Below are 18358 nucleotides of genomic sequence, written 5' to 3' on the forward strand. Positions count from 1 at the left end.
GAAGAAGAAGAAGATATCTAAATGTTGTTTCTTTCGTCGTAGGTCCGGTCGGCGTCGTTCGATGAGATTCAGTTGGAGGCGGCTCGAGGCTCCGGCGCCAGCTCCCTGCTGTCCGTGCCGCAGTCCGGAGCGCGGAGCCGATCCTTCGACTCCGCCGGATCTGATGACTCGGGCACTTACTTAGAGGTATCTAGCTTAAAACTTTACTCCGATTAATATTTACATTTAGTAAAATATCTTCTCCGTTACAAAAACTTACAAACAGGTTAATTTTATTCATCTAAAGTCTAAAAACGTTATTAATGAAATAATTTTTTTAACAAACAATTAGGCATACTTCACAACAAGTTAAAAACGTAGTCCTGAATTTTATTATTATTTATAAGTGGCAAATTAAATTTCTATTGTATTATTTTTCCTATGGCAGGTCCCACGTCTTTGGTCAAGACGACGTTCGGGGAAAGGCACGCCACCACCATGCATTCACTGTCGTCACATGGAAACCTGGTTGGCTCAACGGAGCGAAGAACGAACGACACCTGAAAGGCCACCTGCCTCTTCATCTGCCGAAGATGACGACGACGATGAGGATGAGAGCGAGAGTGATACACCAAAAATTTTGCTCGCTCCGACCCCGCTGCCGAGAACATTCCTACCGCCTCCACCGCAGTCTCCACCACCGTCTCCGGGTGCACCGTCCTTTGAATTACAACCACCGATTGACGAACCACCCATACTGCCACAAAGACGACGTTCTATCTCACGACAGGAAGCTTTCTTTGTCGAACCTACGGGAAGCTCCCTCGAGAACGTAAGAGCTTCCGAGCAGGGCGCTAACAATGCTCCGAGGGACAGCTTGGTCCATGATATATATTTAGCTGTTCCTGAATTAAAACGCGATCGTGCCGCTTCAGTAGATTCGTGTTTTTCAAAAGTTTCCGGCGGTGCGAGAGCCGAAGAGTTAAGTGAAAATGGTGATTACTTGACCGTTCCGGGTACGGGGCTTCGCTCGCGGTCCGTGGATATCGTTTTACCAACTGCGGAGCAGTCGCGTTACAAAGCGCTCGCTCTAACGGCATCTCAAGCGCAGCCACAAATTAGTCATCAGGTGCCCGAAGAACCCCAAGCTATCCCTGTTGTACTGCAGACTTTAGATAACAGGTTAGTGAATAAACTTTACAAATTTGCTTGGTAACAAAAAGTTTTTTATTTGCTTTCCTCTTTGCCCTTATCCCGCTTTATTATTTTATGGTCGCGTTTAATTTTAAAAGTGCTCTTTTCCGCCTTTTATAGTGACGCAGTAAAATAGTTACTTTATTTTAACTAAGTAAATTTAAGTTCCTCTTTAATTATAGGCACTAGGAAATTGTTCTTGAAGGAAAATTAAAAATAATAATTTATGCCAATCGGTAGTGTGAGCCCGATAATGCTATGATACCAAGTCAAACTGAAACGAGAAAAGTTGTTGTGGCTTTTATTAGATATCGCCGTAGTCGTGTCTGTCATTCACATTGTAAACAGATCATATTGTTATAAATATATAGTGGTTTAACGTTCTCTGCCAAGCTAATTATCTAATATGTACCTATATAAAATGACAGTATATTTCTTAGTTAGTCCCTTGTGCATTCTTATAACATTCATCCGGTTCCGGTTGTAACGAAACTTTGTATAGGCAGTTGTTAGGATTTACCTTGGGGTTTGCGGTAAGGTTTCTGACGTAGAGGTGGGTGCGGAAGTAGTTTATACATATTTCAGCATATTACGACCCTTGAAAAATCTCCATCTTAGAGCAAACGAGAACGTATTGAAAAAGTTTATTGAAGCACGAAACAAAAGCTTCGTGCTTCAATAGACTATGTAGACTATTTTAAAAAAAAATTGCAAATCTAATAATATTGAGGCATACCTCATTACTTTAAAATGTCTTTATTTTGTTTAAAAATAATTGATTTGATTAGTTTTGTGAAAAATAATATAGATAAATTCAAACGTTGATTTGCATGGTCAAAACAATTTGCATCTCACTTTTGAGAATGTCCCACCCGTAAATACCTATTGATTGCAATAGCACGCTCTTATATACGCACACCCACGTGAACCATGAGAATACATAAAGAAATAAAAATATAGCAATGTAATCAAAATACACTTGCCTCTATTGAAGTACAATCTATCTTGTTAAAGTAAAATGATCCTTTTTAAAGTGCCTGTTGTAAATGGGAAAGCAATCGGGGACGTCGATGTTGGCCGGGCGACAGATTTTTATCAGGCACTTTGATCGCCTTTCGGTTCTATTTTTTCGCTTCTTTGATTTCAAACACATTATTAAGGATTTTACTGTATCATAAAAAAATATTTGGGTAAAAAAAAGTAGCAATAATGCCGATAAGCACTAAAACGCGTAAAGAAATCTTATATAAACATGTATATATCGCTGCATATCTAGAACAGAATACCAAAAGACTGTTACTTCTTGGTATTTTTATATGCCAGTTAGGCCTGTGCTTGACGACAATCCTGTCTAATAGACACTGCTGATAGTCTAAAGTTTATCATATAAGTTATTCAGAAGTATTTTTTTTACTATATTATTAAGTTACTTTCTTTAATCGCGAAATTGGGAAATACTCCAGAGACCCGCAACTAGAAACGTGCAAATAGGTATAAAATCCTAATAAATGTGAAACCAGCCACTTAGTACTCGTCGCATCACTACCGTTTGCTTTCCCTAATGACGCAAATGCACGTGAACACCTCGTTCGTTTGAGAAAGCTCTAAGCTCATTCGGTAGGTACACAATGGATCTAGAAACTAGAACATATGTACTATAATCACGATTTCGGTTTAGAGCGTGTATTTAACTCATCAAACCCACTCACCTAGTTATTTATCACCTGCAGTTACAGTTTGTCCCCTGGATACAATTTCATTTCAAATGAATAAAATTGAAATGTCTGTCTGTGATTTCAAAATAACTGCCTTTAAGATTGTTTATCTTATAAATAATACCTATTAATTAAAATCGAATTATATAAAAGGATAATGTAAGTCCCTACCTAGTTAACTGATTGGCGCACAGCTCAAGTTACTATACGAATCGAGCTGTGGGTTGATAGACATCTGCTAAGAAAGGATGTTTATCCGATAAGGATAAGGTCCACGCGGTCGAAGTAGCAGGCATAAACTAGTTATTTATAGGCACGTTACCAAAACAAAAATACTTTATTATTACAACTTTTGTCTAATTTTGAATTGATTTTCGCAGAACTTCTCTTGCGAAAGTGCTTACCACATAGTACTACAAAAATGTACTTACTATCCCGGATTGTATCCAGGATTTTTTAAACTTAAATGTGGACAAACAAAAGCTATAGTGTACTAATAAGGTACTTACCTACGTAAAAGCCCAACATGTTTATATACTTTAATCTGAGGTTTATACAAAAATATAATATAGCGAAACATTGCCATTTTTCGTCTTATCCCCACCGACCCTAAATCAAATCTAAAAGAAATAAGTAGATACTATTAACTATGTACGTACATAAGTTTCAAGCAAGTTATTATCCCTTTGATCATGGTCACTATAAAAACCAATATTACTATGCCAAAAACCGTTTGCCTTTTACTTCTTTTTACCCACTTTTCTAAGTATTTCCAATGATTGTGGGTTTTTACTAGGTAGCTTTTTATTTTTGGGTGATTTGCTTTGAAATAAGATTATTAAATCTGTGCCTTTACATCCACTTTTTTATTTAAAAATTGGGAAAATGTTGAATTAGCAACGTGTATTTACCTGCATTTTTACAAATATTCTGTAGATAAAATAAGTAATTGTTTTAAACTTAAACAGTTAAACGGTTTTTTTTTAAGAAAATAGAAACATAATAATGATACAGATAATATTCTCCATTCCACATTACCAGGTGTTTCGAATAGTTACTATTATTGTACACGTAGCATAAGCATAGATAAGAGTGAAAATTATTATACATATATTGTACCAATACGAAACATTAGAGTTCCTTTGTAATAAAAACTGAAGAACAATACGATTTAGTCCCAGATTTCATAATGTAAAATTTGATTTTACAGACTAAACGCATCCCTTATATAGAATCACTCGTGTGCCTGTCTGTCTGTAGGTATGCATGCCCGTTTGTCACAGCGAATTTGTTCCGAATTTACTGGATCGATTAAATATAGAAATTATTTCTGTGACCCCAATACGGTGGTGTAACGTAAACAAATATATTTTGTATATTAATGAATAAAAGGTTTGTTGTGAGGGTCTCAAATAATATACATAATTACATATGTTTTACTTATGATAGGACAACCTATGAGAAATACATGATCTTAGTATGGTAAATCTCTCAATATTGTACGTACGAACTTACATTTCATAGTACGGACTACGGAACCCTCTCCATGTGAGTTCAACTCACACTTGTCCGGTTTTTTATGGTGAATTCAAACCTCGTGAATAAATCGAATTAATAAAATCATAAGTATTTTAAGCTTTAGAACCTACTTTAGTGACAGCTCCTATGTTATAAAAGTGAGGTCCCAGGGATTTCGTTCCTGGTAGGAGCAGTAAGTTTATTTTTTAATTTCTAAAGTGGCTCTGGTCTGAACTGGTGCGAGGCCGTGGCTATAGTTACCACTCTACCAGCATGGATGTGCCGCCAAGCGATCAAGCGTTCCGGTACGATTCCACCCCGATACCGATTAGAAAAATTCTTAACCCCTACCAAGTTATCCTACCCATAACATTCCTAATATCCCTAATATTGATTAAACGAACTTTCCCGGATCATTTGGTCGAACTTATTTACCAAGTAATGAAGTTCGATTCAAAATTATCCTGGAAATTTCTATCGACGTTATTTGATTATCTTCAACCCATCGCCGGGTCACTATTGAACACGGGTCAGACGGGTCTGCTCTCAGACTGAGAAAGATATGGCCATAGTCCACCATGCTTGCCCAAGTGCGAATTGGCAGACTTCACGCACCTTTGAAAACATTATAGAGAATCCTCAAGCATGCAGGTTTCCTTAGGATATTTTCCTTCGCCGTTAAAGCAAGTCATATTTAATTGCTTAAAACGCACAGAACTTCGAAAAGTTAAAGGTACGTCCTCGAGATTGAACCCCTGACCTCCTGACCTGACCATAGAAGCAGACGTTTTAACCACTACGCTATCACGCCTCCTGTATTGCTAGCTGATTTGATAATAATAATTACTTAATCAGTCATCCATAAAATATTTACGGAGTTCTCGATAGTGGCCTCTTAATATTTAGGTCATACCATAACATTGAGGTCTATTTTCTCATAAAGATTTTACATTCCAAATTTTTCAATTAGAAAATAATGTTAGAGCAAACGTTGATGGTTTAGACTTGGAACATTATACCGGGCATCATTAAGGCTGTAATATTGCTTCGAAATACCTACTCCGATTGTGAAATTCACGAATGATCGCACTCCGTCAGAATTTAATTTCAAACTTTCCTTCTGCAATTTAGAAAATTCTAAATAAGTTTTAAGGGTAAGGAAGGATCTTCGCAATAATAAGTACCTAACTTCACTGGTAGATAGTTGTATATATTATAATATGTATAATTTTATACGTTTGAATTAAAAGCTGAATACTCTCGGGCTGTGACGTGGAAAAGACAATGGGTACATTGTCTCCGATATTCATTGTGGTTAGAAGGGCGGAAATTACCATTGAAATACTTCGCTCTGAAAACAAATGTACACATGGCATTTATTTGTAAAAGATATGAATTTCAAATCGTAAAATCGTTGTCTATCTGGGCTACACTTTTCTCCACCATGTTAATTCAACCACACTAAATCGCTAGGAGGCTATAACTAGCAATTTTAAAAGGCTCTGAAACTTTTTCAACTATTGTATGGCTATCGTTAAAACCATTTGTTATAACCATAGGAACACGTTTTTTGTATTTTAAGTATATAATGTAACGGCTATACTTACGTATTTAGTCGATGTAAGCTGGACTAGTTTCGAACGCGGGGTCATTTTTTAACCCCCGACCCAAAAAGAGGGGTGTTATAAGTTTAACTTGTATATCTGTGTATCTGTCTGTGGCATCGTAGCTCCTAAACTAATGAACCGATTTTTTTTTGTGGGGTGGCTTGATCGAGAGTGTTCTTAGCTATAATCCAAGAAAATCGGTTCAACCGTTTGAAAGTTATCAACTCTTTTCTAGTTACTGTAACCTTCACTTGTCGGGGGTATTACAAATTTTTAATTTACACTTGTTACATTAGGTGAATATATTACTTACCCTGAGCTGATGTCTCAATATATGGTCATAATGTTTTGTTAAACTATCAGTCTATTTCCGGTTCACTTACTGCAGTAAGTTCATAATATCAAAGTCATTTTTCTTCCTTACCCGTTAAGGTCATTAATATTTTTGTGTACAAGTACTACCCTACGGTAACATTATTCATAGTTCGCTTTGTAAACGTCACTAAGATTAATTATTATTATTTACGGTTAAAATGTTTCTAAAGTAGATAAATAAATAGCCTAGCCATAGGTAACACTTATATTTAACATTATGAAAATATATAAAGCCGCTTTCTTGTCAGTCTGACAAAGATCAAATATGTTCAGAAAAAATTGATATTGATGAATATTATTCCGTAAGCTATATAATATTATGCACGTATATAGGTATTATATTACCCAAATATCAGATAAAACCAACAGGTTTATGCTGAATTGTTATTTAAGTGCAGGAAAATCAATGTCTGCGGTTTAACCATTAATTTACATTCACAGTTTCACTATTTAGCGAAATAAAATAAACTTTATAATAATATTATAAAGAGGAAACCTTTGTATTTTTGTATGTTTGTATTGAATAGGCTCAAAAACTACTGGACCGATTTCAAAATTTCTTTTACCCCTTTTACCATTCATCATGATCAACCCATTTCCGCCCCACTACTGAGTAAGGGTCTCCTCTCAGAATGAGAAGGGCTTAGGCCATAGTCTGCCACGCTGGCCCAGTGCGGATTGGCAGATTTCACACACCTTTGAGAACATGGAGAACTCTCAGGCATGCAGGTTTCCTCACGATGTTTTCCTTCACCGTTAAAGCAACTGATATTTAATTGCTTAAAACGCACATAACTGAAAAGTTAGTGGTGTGTGCCCGGGATCGAACCCCCGACCTCCGATTCGGAGGCGGACGTTCTAACCACTAGGCTATCACAGCTTATTACCCCTAATTATTCTATATATTCTAATATTCTATACGGATTCTTCCGAATCCGTATAGGCTACTCGTCTTGGCGGGGGCACTGCCGTGCCCCCTGATATTTTATCCCGGAAAATAAAAAAAATAAATGTCCACCCGTGCGAAGCCGGGGCGGGTCGCTAGTATTTTATATTTTATGCCTTTTTCCCCAAACATTAAAGCTACTTTTTTTTTGTTTTTATAATGTTTCTACAATACATATACAAAATGTTTGTAATGTGGAAATCAAATCAGGTACATGCAATGCTATAAAATGCGAGCGAAAGGGTGCAATTTTTTTACAATATTGCCCAAGGGCGACGCATATTTGAGTCTGCTTTGGCGTCCCCCGAAATCAAATCTTGGTGCCTACTCGCAAATTAAGTTATAAGAATATTATATGTAGAATACAAATAAATAGTCTTGTTATAACTTATTGCGAGCTACTTGCCCAACGGGGGTGCATTTTTGAGTAGGTACATTTCGGCGCAAAAGCCCGGCGCGTTCACACCGTTTGCACCATCCCTGGTTCGGCCCTGCTTAGAAAGGCAAGGAGAGTTTTGGGAATTTTAATTGAGCCTTTTAACTTGGTAGCAATCGTTGTCGAAATTTTCGACATCGAATATTCCCGTGTAATTGAATTTCTAACTTTTCTACCGCAATTTAGGAAATGTTGAATACGTTTTAGGATTGAGGAACAAACTTTTTCGCGTTTAAGTTTTCTGAATTTATTATTAGGTACATTGTTTATCAGTATTTTGTATGTAATTTCATTTCTAAGTATGGGGAACCCCCAAAATTTATTGTTTTTATTTTTTTATTCTTGTGTGAAAATCTTAATGCGGTTCACAGAATACATCTACTTACCAAGTTTCAACAGTATAGTTCTTATAGTTTCGGAAAAAAGTGGCTGCGAATTACAGACGGACAGACAGACAGACATGACGAATCCATAAGGGTTCCGTTTTTTGCCATTTGGCTACGGACCCTAATAAAAAATGGGTAGGTATTATCGCCGCCGCTTATATCTTGTGTCAATTTTTATTTCGTATTCCTTTTGCTAACTTTTTCCTGAATGGTTTTAACGGCATTGGATTCCCATTAATTTTTTTATGTATTTTGCATTATGCTAATGAATTGACCTACATATTTACATAACAGTAGCGAATAATAATAACCATTCTTGAGTGAGACTCGTAATGCAAACCAAAATATTATTTTAAGTACCTAGTCGTTCTGTCACCTGCAGTTTTCATGAACTTTAAATGCGTGAATAAGACGCAAAGGTTTAATATTCAAGGGAATTCAATACTATATTTCTTGTCGCCAAAATTTATATTTGTCATCAAGTTGTATCACCTAATAAATAGATCTATTGCATTATTATTTATTTATTATATTCAAGTATGTAGTATACATACCGCAATTTTCTTCCGTGTTTATTTGTTACTTCTCTTTATTGTGCTTAAAATAGCCATCATCGTCCCAAAGTGGTTGATCACGCGGTTACTACTGTTTATAAATAGATTTATCACTTGGCAGATGTGTTAGCGAATCCCGTCGCCCCGCCCCGTAGACGTAGTAGCATACGTACATTAACGTCTGGTCTTTTGCATTGATACTTACTTGTAGATTTGTATCCACACATCATCAAGTAAGATAATATAATAACATTTAAAACAAGAAAAAATGATAGCAAACTAAGCTACGACAAAAACGATAAGTATAGGTGTATGATTTACACAGATGTTCTCAGAACACGTTCTGTGTGTCTAGCGGTTCTAAGCGATGCGCTTGAGATCGTTCATACACCGATTGGGGAGATCTGCTGGAACAAGCAGCTCACTGGAACTGTGGTGGAACGCTGCTGCATTTTCCGGTGCATTGATGTCATTATGGGACCGCTATGTAGAGCCATTTGATTGAGCTATGTATGTCCCATGTCCATCGCTATTTTAGTTACACGATTCGTTGCGCTATGTTGATTATTCTGGTTCTTCTACGGATCTTCTTATTCCTTAGACCCTAGACCTAGACTGTAAAATAGTGACTCAACACTCAGCAAGTTAGTTAGGTATGACAATAATATCAATTAGTTCACCAATATTTTAGTATAGATAGATCAACATAAATTAAAAAAACAAAGTAGGTACTAAATATTTATTTACCTTGAAATTTGTTTAGATAATGTCAAAATTATTTAGCAAACGAAAGAATTTGAAAGGGACAGGATTAGTTAAAAGAATCTCTTTATTAATGCGATACTTATACTCCTAGAGGCGTTTAATAGCTTCAAATTATTTTTAGAATAAAAACAAGTATTTAGGAATGAAATGTCTGAAAATAAATGTTTCATTTGTTTATTTTTGCACTGCAAACGAGAATACAAGTGTAAGTTAAAAATGTTCAACTCCCCCGACAAGTGAAGATTACAGTAACTAGAAAAGAGCTGATAAAATTTTCAAACGGCTGAACCAATTTTTTTGGATTATAGCTAAGAACACTCTCGATCAAGCCACCTTTCAAACAAAAAAAAGTAAATTAAAATCGGTTCATTCGTTTAGGCGCTACGATGCCACAGACAGATACACAGACACACAGATACACACGTCAAACTTATAACACCCCTCTTTTTGGGTCGGGGGTTAAAAAAGTAATTTAAGTCTTGATACTACAGGTTAGTAAAATCATCAAAGTGATGTGCGAGTCGGACTCGGAGTGGTACGATTTTAATATGCATGGCAGCCATTTTTAAAACTTTTCATTATTTTTTGTTAAAACTGCAATAGACATTAAATATACTCTGTAAAAATTTCAACTCTTTACCTATTAGGGTTTAAGAGATACAGCCCCCTGACAGACAGACGGACAGATGGGCAGGCTTAGTAATCCCGGCTTAAAGGGGCCCGCTGGCACCCTTTAGGTACGGAACTCTAAAAGATTAAAAGACAAAATGGAGGTAGGTATACTTACTCGTAACATCGGTGCATTATTTGTGAACATTATTTCGTCTCTCGGGTGTTAAAGTTTATCTTGTTAGTAAAGCGGAAAGCCATACAAAGCTCAAGCCACTGGGGTCTTGAAACTTGAGATTTTGCATGCAGGTTTTCTCTATAACGTAAGGGAGCGGAGTGAAATCGGGAAGATATCGTATGAAAATTCGCGATCTTTGAATATAACTTCATAAAAATAGCATTTGACCTATTGAGCGGACAAAAGCTATTTCACGACATCTGTCTGGGTGTACCGTACCTGTCTACCTATTTAAATATGATTAAAGTGGCTATTTGAAGCTTCATTTCAGTAAGGTACGACTACCTACTACACTTTTTAAATAGCAGTTCTTTGAAATGAATACCTATTGTAAAAAAAAATTGTTAGCTGAATAACAAAAAACCAATTAGGTGTGTTTACATTAATGAATAATTAAAATTGGCTGAAAATCTTTACACGTGCTTTACTTTGTTAAATCGACACAGGTCCGGAAAATTCGCACGAATTTTCCTACCGTTTTTGTTAAGCGTAAATTTATATGTGAAATAATTTTACTTATTATAGATGTGAATATGTTAATTCTAATCTTGTAACTAAAGATTTTTTTTGGGATTTTATAAAAAGTACTTACCATTTTTTTTCCGATACTTGAAGTAAGCCCTTGACTGCGATCTTGCCTGGTTGTAAGACATTGTAAGAAATTCTAACTGGGAAGTTAAAGTTAAACGGATGGCTGTGAAAAGTCAGCAGATAGACAGACACGTTTTCGCATTAATAATATTAGTAATTACCTATGGATATCTAAAATCTAAATTAGTCAATAGTTAAGTATGTCATTACGTAGAAACCAAAGGAGTAGGGGGTTTAATAAAAACTGCCATACATCTCCCAGGTTAGCCCGCTTCCATCTTAGACTGCATCATCACTTACCAGGTGGCATTGCAGTCAAGGGCTAACTTGTACCTAGATATAAATAAATTACATAATCATTGATAATGATCTATGTTACATCATCATATGATATATCATCATTATCTAGGGTAACATAAAAATCATACATAATCAAAGAGCTATCGATTGTATCGAGCTTATATCACCAGCAAGAGTACCTTTTCCTGAAAAGAAGATTACGCTCAAAGACATTTGCGGAGATATCAACAGAGTGTAGGTTCTTGTATGTATATTGTATACACCGGAGTACTTAATATGCTCCAATTTATATAGAAAGGTGAAGGCGAGGGTCAAACTCAGTGAAGGGGACGAATGCGGGTCCTCGGACCGTTCGTCGTGTCGATCGTGCGCATTTCTATTTCGGCTCGAACGCGACGACATCAGACGACAGCAGCGCCCGCGCACATTTGTAGGCCCTCTTTAGTTCACGTGTATGTGTCCCCAAACAAACACGCTTCGGATATAGTCGCAACCATAGAATGCGATCCGGCGAAAACAATAGTGTGTGAATGTGAATCATCAAACCAGTAAATCGTGTTCTGTGTTCGATCGGACCTACTAGAGGTACTTGTTGAGGAAGGAAAATACGAAACAGTGATTCATGTATACGATTGCAACTACGACATTTTAAAATTTCAGCACGAAGAAAGTTCTAACACTTCACTTGGTATTCATCGAAACATTATGTGAAGGAATATAATACTTATACCTACGAATACTTACATATTTGGGATCAATTTCGTGACTAATACAATGTTATAATAGGTACTTATTATATTTAAATACATTCCAGTATACCGTGAAGGTCACGCCATGTTCACTACACTAAATACCTATGTCAACTGCCTGTCTTGTATGTTTTCAATTTAATTGGAAGCTTTTTTATTGATACAAACTTTTAACAAACTGTTTCAGTTGCTTAAATAATTAATCTTTTAATTGGAGCATACCTACCATACCAACTCTTGATATAAAAATTTATTAAACCTTCATAAGTAGTTAAAATATGGTAAATAAGTAGGTACGTTAACTCGTCCTGAAATTAGACAAGTTCATTGACATAACGAAAATATCGATTTACATAACTCTAAGTACAACTGTCTGCGTAATAATAGGTACATTTAGTTCGAGTATGATCGATTTTTACTTTATGAGAGTAACAAAAACAAAGTGCTTCAGTCAATTGGCTCATTTATGCGATAGAGCAGGTGATATCAGCGTATAATAGACGCATTGACGACGGCTGGTGCTTGGCGCGCCGCTAATGTGTGCGCGAGATACCACAGTGTTTGCTTTGTGATTACGACGTCGGGAGTCTGCGCGCGCACACCGGCCACATATAAAAAAGCCGGCCACGTGCTTTTCACCGTGTCTCGTGGACAATAATAATAATCGCTGTAATAGTGCGACAGTGTCGGTGGTTGGCCAAATTACGTACTTGTGAACATTACGTCACGTAACGTGGTTCATTGCGATTATTGTGCGCGAGTGCAATATACGAAGTGCGTCGGTGTACTGGTGCGCCGATATGTTGTTGCATGGTGACGTAGCGGGAGGGCCTGTACAACGGAGGCACTTAGGTCTCTCAGGAGTTCTATGCTCTCGTGGAGTACAGGCCGCGGCGGCGCGAGGCGCCCGCGCCTGCCGCCCGCGGGGCCGCCGGTGCTGCTCGAGGAGCACTCGAGTGACGACAGTGACCACGACCCGCAAGGCGCGCTGCTCGCGGGCGCCGTCGCCAGAGCTAGAAGACGACACGCCGTCAAGTTTAAGAGGAAGTCTAAGATAGTCTTCAGAACACCAAGGTCGGTTACACGTTTTTACTTGATCTTGAACTCTGTTTCAATGGTTCTTTTTTGTTGTGGCAAACTAACAAAAAGTTAAATACCGGTATCCGAAATAAGTTCGATCGAACATTTTGTTGATTTTGCTAAGCCCTTAGAATCTGTTATGTATTGTCAAAAAATTATATTAAGTGCCTAAGCTGCCTGAAATAAAGATCTAAATCCATACTCTCTCTAATTCTCAAATCAGAAAGAGTCTGAAGCAGTTTTAGCCCGCGACTGACGAAGCTGGTCGCCCGTTATTGTTAGACAATTTGGGTCAATCAATGAATGGCCGATACATCGCACACGTATATGGGACAGGTATCACCAAAGTATTGCAGATATCGTCGGCCGTCATGGAATGCATGGTTTGGGACATCGAATAAATAATACAGATCGATTTAGGCTTAGCTAACCTCATATACGCCAGTGATGACCTAGTGGTTAAGACGTCGTGTCGGCCTTGTGTTCGGAGGGTCACGGGTTGGACCCCGTTCCATGCAGGCAGCTCTAACTTTTCGTAGTTATGCACTTTAAGTAATTAAACATCACTTGTTTTAACGGTGAAGGAAAACATCGTGAGGAAACCTGCATACCTAAGAGTTACTACTACTTAATGTTCTAAAAGGTGTGTTTAGCCTGCAATCAAAAACTATAACGGATAACCGGCTTTCATTAGATCGCCATTTAAATAATATCAGTCGGGTTAGTCTCACTAGTTTCAAATTAGTCCTGGGTTCCGGCATGAGTTCGGAAATCGGAACGCAGTGACACGAATCTTCTTCTTTACCTACTTCTTATTAGTTAGAATTACGTATCTTACTTGCGAAAAGTTGGTAGTTCTTGCTCCTCTAGTCTCAATCTAATATCTCAGTTCAGCTAAACTCTTAATTACGTTGAGCCACTGATCGTTTTTATAACTAACCAACTGATTTGCCCCGGTTTTTCACCGGTGGCCTCGTATCCTACTCATAGACTGTGAATGTTTGATGCAATCTTTTTCGTGAAATGTTCCAAATGATGGTGATAATATCCGCGTTAAAATCCGCAATGTAGGTACCTACATTATTTGAACTTATATTATAAGTATAGATAAGCTACTAAATGATGACCGTAACGCATCTGTTTACGTTATTTTCGAAATCCCGAGGGCGTGACTCTTTAATTTTCCGCGATAAATAGTAGCCTATATTCGTCTCTGGCATGAAAGCTGTCTCTGTACAAAAAGATGATACCCATGACATCTTCGGTGTGGATTTAGGTTTAAAAATCCCGTGGGAACTACTTGATTTTCCGGGACAAAAAGTAGCCTATATTCTTGCCCGGGACGTAAGCTATCTCCACCACGTCAAAATCGGTTATACACTTGGGCCGTGAAAAGCTAACAGACACACTTTCGCATTTATAATATTGATGTATACATTTAATAATTTTATTCAGACTATTATTCTTGTTGCTCCGTAGGTAGGTTATACCTACGCTGCCTGCATAATGTGTTGTACATAATATTATGATGTACATATAAACAGAAACTAAATTCGCGTTATTATTTTGCTGCATCCAAACAGAAATGCTATGTAAATACTGAAAGGAGCATCGTCCTGCATCACACTAATATTATAAAGGCGAAAGTTTGTATGTGTGTGTGTGTGTGTGTGTGTATGTTTGTTACTCCTTCACGCTAAAACCACTGGACGGATTTGGCTGAAATTCAGAATGGAGATAAATAATATCCTGGATTAGCACATAGGCTACTTTTTATCCCGTAAAATCAAAGAGTTCCCACAGGATTTCAAAAAACCTAAATTCACGCGGGCGAAGTCGCGGGCATCGGCTAGTTTATCTATATTTTTAGGTAATACTGCCGAACTAAGTACCTACCTAACAGCATTTTATTTGTTTAGTTTGGCATAATATAGGCTTTGCATGTTGCATTTTCCGAGCGAGAAAATTATCTACTGTTAAAAAACTACTATCATTGCTATACTCCCAATTGTTGTGATTGGCTTTTATGAGATTCTTGCTGCAACTAGAATATCATAAATTCAGCAAATAACAACAATTATTGAGACTGTAAGAATGATTGATGCAGCTTTTCCGGAACCGATTGCCAGAGCACCTTATTATGTATGACAAGACCAGGTTGGGAAAAAAACTGTTACTTAAAAAACTTTTTTTCTGTTTAAAACAGGATTAAAAACATGTTCAAAAAGCTTGTTTTAAACATTTTCTTCTATTTTCTCGACGAGACGTGTCCGAAGAATTTAATGATAATATGGAACTTTGATACAAGTATTGAACCTTGCTAATCGATATATACCAGAACTCAGTTCAAACATTTTGTGTAAAGGCAGCACTAACTTTGCACACCTTCGGCCGTAAAAAAAAGGTGCTAAGTTCAATGCAAAATCTCAAAGTGTTCAAATATAACGCTAAAAATGTTTTATATCCAGAATAACAATGAATAAAGCTGGAGGTATCGTATTTTTAATTACTTAGTTTAAAAAAATGTATTGCGTTTACTTGCTTTGCGCTGAGATATATTCTGTGCCACAGTGGGTTGTCTTTCCGTATTGAAAGACAACCCACTGTAGTACAGATAGTCACAACTTCTTAATACAGGGCTGCAGGGGTTGCCATACCTTATCTTTTATAACAATCATAAAAAAATATAAGTATTTTCCAAGACTTGTAGAAAATGATTTAACCTAGTTAACCATAGGGTATTTAAATATCTATTAATAAGTTTAAAAAAATGAGTAATCTGTAGCATAAGGCACGGAAATAAAGTTTATTATACTTTTATAATCGGTTTTCTAAGAATGGCATCCTAGGCTAATTAGTATTCCTGGCGTGCTCCCTATGTGGTCGCGACGACGCGAGAGTCCGATTCACGTCAGCATAACATCGAATTCGAATCCTGCACTCTGTAAAATATAAGTGAGAATGTTAAAAATATTCCCAGGGCTTATATTTAAATTTTGTAAGTTGTGGCAAACTTTGTTTACTTTATATTCTTCTCATGGATGTACCTAGTCCTACTAATATTATAAATGTGAAAGTGTGGATGTTTAGATGTTTGTTACTCAATCACGCAAAAACTACTTGACGTATTTGGCTGAGGAATGAAGATAAATTATACGCTGGATTAACACATAGGCTACTTTTTATCCCGGAAAATCAAAGAGTTCCTGTGGGATTTTGAAAAACGTAAATCCACGCGGACGAAGTCGCGGGCATCAGCTAGTTAATAATTCTTTTCTTATCTAATTTTGCCCTGATTGACTGATCGACTGACTATCTATCGACGCACAAGCTATACCACTGGGATTAGAAACTTATTTTGACTGTAAGCTACTTTTACAACTTAGACACCCACTAAGAAAGAATTTTTGGAAATTCCACCCCTAAGGGGCTTAATTCTATGGATGAAAGTTTGTATGAATCCGTCATTTTTCAAGTTATATAAAAACGTTTCAGAGGTTTTCCGGAAATTCTGCCTAAAAGGGGGTTAAATAGGAAATGAAAGTTTGTATGAACGTCTGTCATTTTTCAAGTTCTGTTTATGAAAATGGATATTTGGGTTTTAAGGAAAAAATAAAGAAGCACTTATTTCAGGATTTTTGGTAATTCCACCCCTACATCGGTTTTCAAAATCTCTACTCGAGCGATGCTGAGGCGGGTCAGTTGTGCGCCATAAAAATTATGCTGACACGTTTCTGATTCGCTTATTCAGTATATAAAAAGTTTTCCAGGCACCTATAATTTTAATAGAGGCTTTTACTGAATAGTTTATTAAGACCAAAGCAACAAAGTAAACTTTCAATATACAAGCTCTGACAAACCTATAGCTACGATTAGACGTTAGATTCCATGTATTTTACGCCAAACAAGTTTACTCTCAGTTGCCAGACTATCATAGAAGTAGAGTACCTATCCATATTATTGTAGAAAGCAAAACGCAGCTAGAGCAAACTTTATGTTGTCTGTTCTAACAACAACATTCGTTTCTATTGAAAACTTACTAAATAAAATGGTGTGGAAAATCGACAAAGATGTTTTCTCTGCCACAGTAGGTAGGTAATTATGTAGTATTTAATCTGCAGAGTCTTAAACGAATATTTGGTTGAGTGCGTTCAAAAACTCTAAGCGCAAAATAAACGGTTCCAGTTATGCAGCCGCGCTCTTGCGTAAAATATTAAATAGTAACTGAGGGGACCCAAGACATTCAAGCACATAATAATATTACAAAATTATGTTATTAAATTTTGTTTGTAGCGTTGTCTATTTCATTATCATCATCATCAACCCATAGCTCGGGTCTGCTCTCAGAATGAGAAGGGTTTGCCATGCCATACTGACCAAGTGCGGATTGGCGGACTTTGCACACCTTTGAGAACATTATGGAGAACACTCAGGCATTATAGGTAGGTCTCCCCGCGATGTTTTCTTCGTCATTAAGGCAAATAGGTACCTAATATTTAATTGTAATACCTAATATAAAAAGTGCCAGGTTCGTGCGTGCCCGGGATTAAACCCCAGACCTCCAAAATAAGACCTCAACATCTTAACTACTAGGCGTGTACTAGGCTATCACCATTCTCCTTTGCCTTTTACTTATTTGGCATTCCATTAATTTCCTAAGTGTATTGAATTTTTCTAATATAACTTTTAGGTAAAATTTTTCTTCAAAATACACTTTGCGCTGTTTCTTTAACTTACAGCCAATCATGGCCACACGCGTGTTTATTTTATGAAAAGCTTTTACATCATACAAGACGTTGAAGAACGTTCGCGATTGCTAGAGTGTCAAATTCAATTTGTAGCACACTTTTTATGGTAAAAAGGAAACGATCGAAGATTCCCTTAGAGAAAACGATCGAAGTTACCCTGGAATATTTAAAAGCCTTTCGGGTAAAAGGTTCTTTAACAATCGATACTCGTAGGTACAATGATGGCTGAAAGTTAATTAATTAATCACTTAAGCTCTATAGACTGGTAGGTATAAAGGTAGGGGATTCCGAAAGCTGCTAAAATATTGTGCATTGTATGCGGTAGATATCCATTATACGTGTAGAATTGAAGTGAACTTTAATCAGTGTATGGAGGGGTGGTCCTCTAAAATGTCATTCAACGTTATTGGAAATTAAATTGTACCGCCAATCAAGTACGCGCGGTATCGGGCCGTACGGGACACGGTTATTTGAATTTCTGTCGCCACCGAAACCTCTACTAATTTCAGCTATCACAGTAATACAATTATCTTCATTATTACCGAAAACCTCTGATGTGATATTCATT

At 36.9% G+C, this 18358-nt stretch overlaps 1 protein-coding gene across 11 annotated transcripts in view; it reads left to right on the forward strand.

Annotated features, from left to right (window-relative positions):
• Positions 1-18358, forward strand: part of LOC123866080 (eye-specific diacylglycerol kinase) — a 167027-nt gene that overhangs the window by 70343 nt on the left and 78326 nt on the right. For 7 of the 11 annotated variants that reach the window (XM_045907417.1, XM_045907416.1, XM_045907418.1 and 4 more), the window contains exons 3-4: positions 43-186; positions 428-1161. The exons of 2 other annotated variants lie outside the window; for them this stretch is intronic. In XM_045907417.1, coding sequence (XP_045763373.1) covers positions 43-186; positions 428-1161 — 878 coding nt within the window. Of the gene's footprint in view, positions 1-42; positions 187-427; positions 1162-12687; positions 13037-18358 lie in introns of those variants that run through there. 2 more of the 11 variants (XM_045907423.1, XM_045907427.1) reach the window with 2 other exon arrangements.

Source organism: Maniola jurtina, chromosome 6 (genome assembly GCF_905333055.1).
Source record: "Maniola jurtina chromosome 6, ilManJurt1.1, whole genome shotgun sequence".
Classification (NCBI taxonomy): domain Eukaryota; kingdom Metazoa; phylum Arthropoda; class Insecta; order Lepidoptera; family Nymphalidae; genus Maniola; species Maniola jurtina.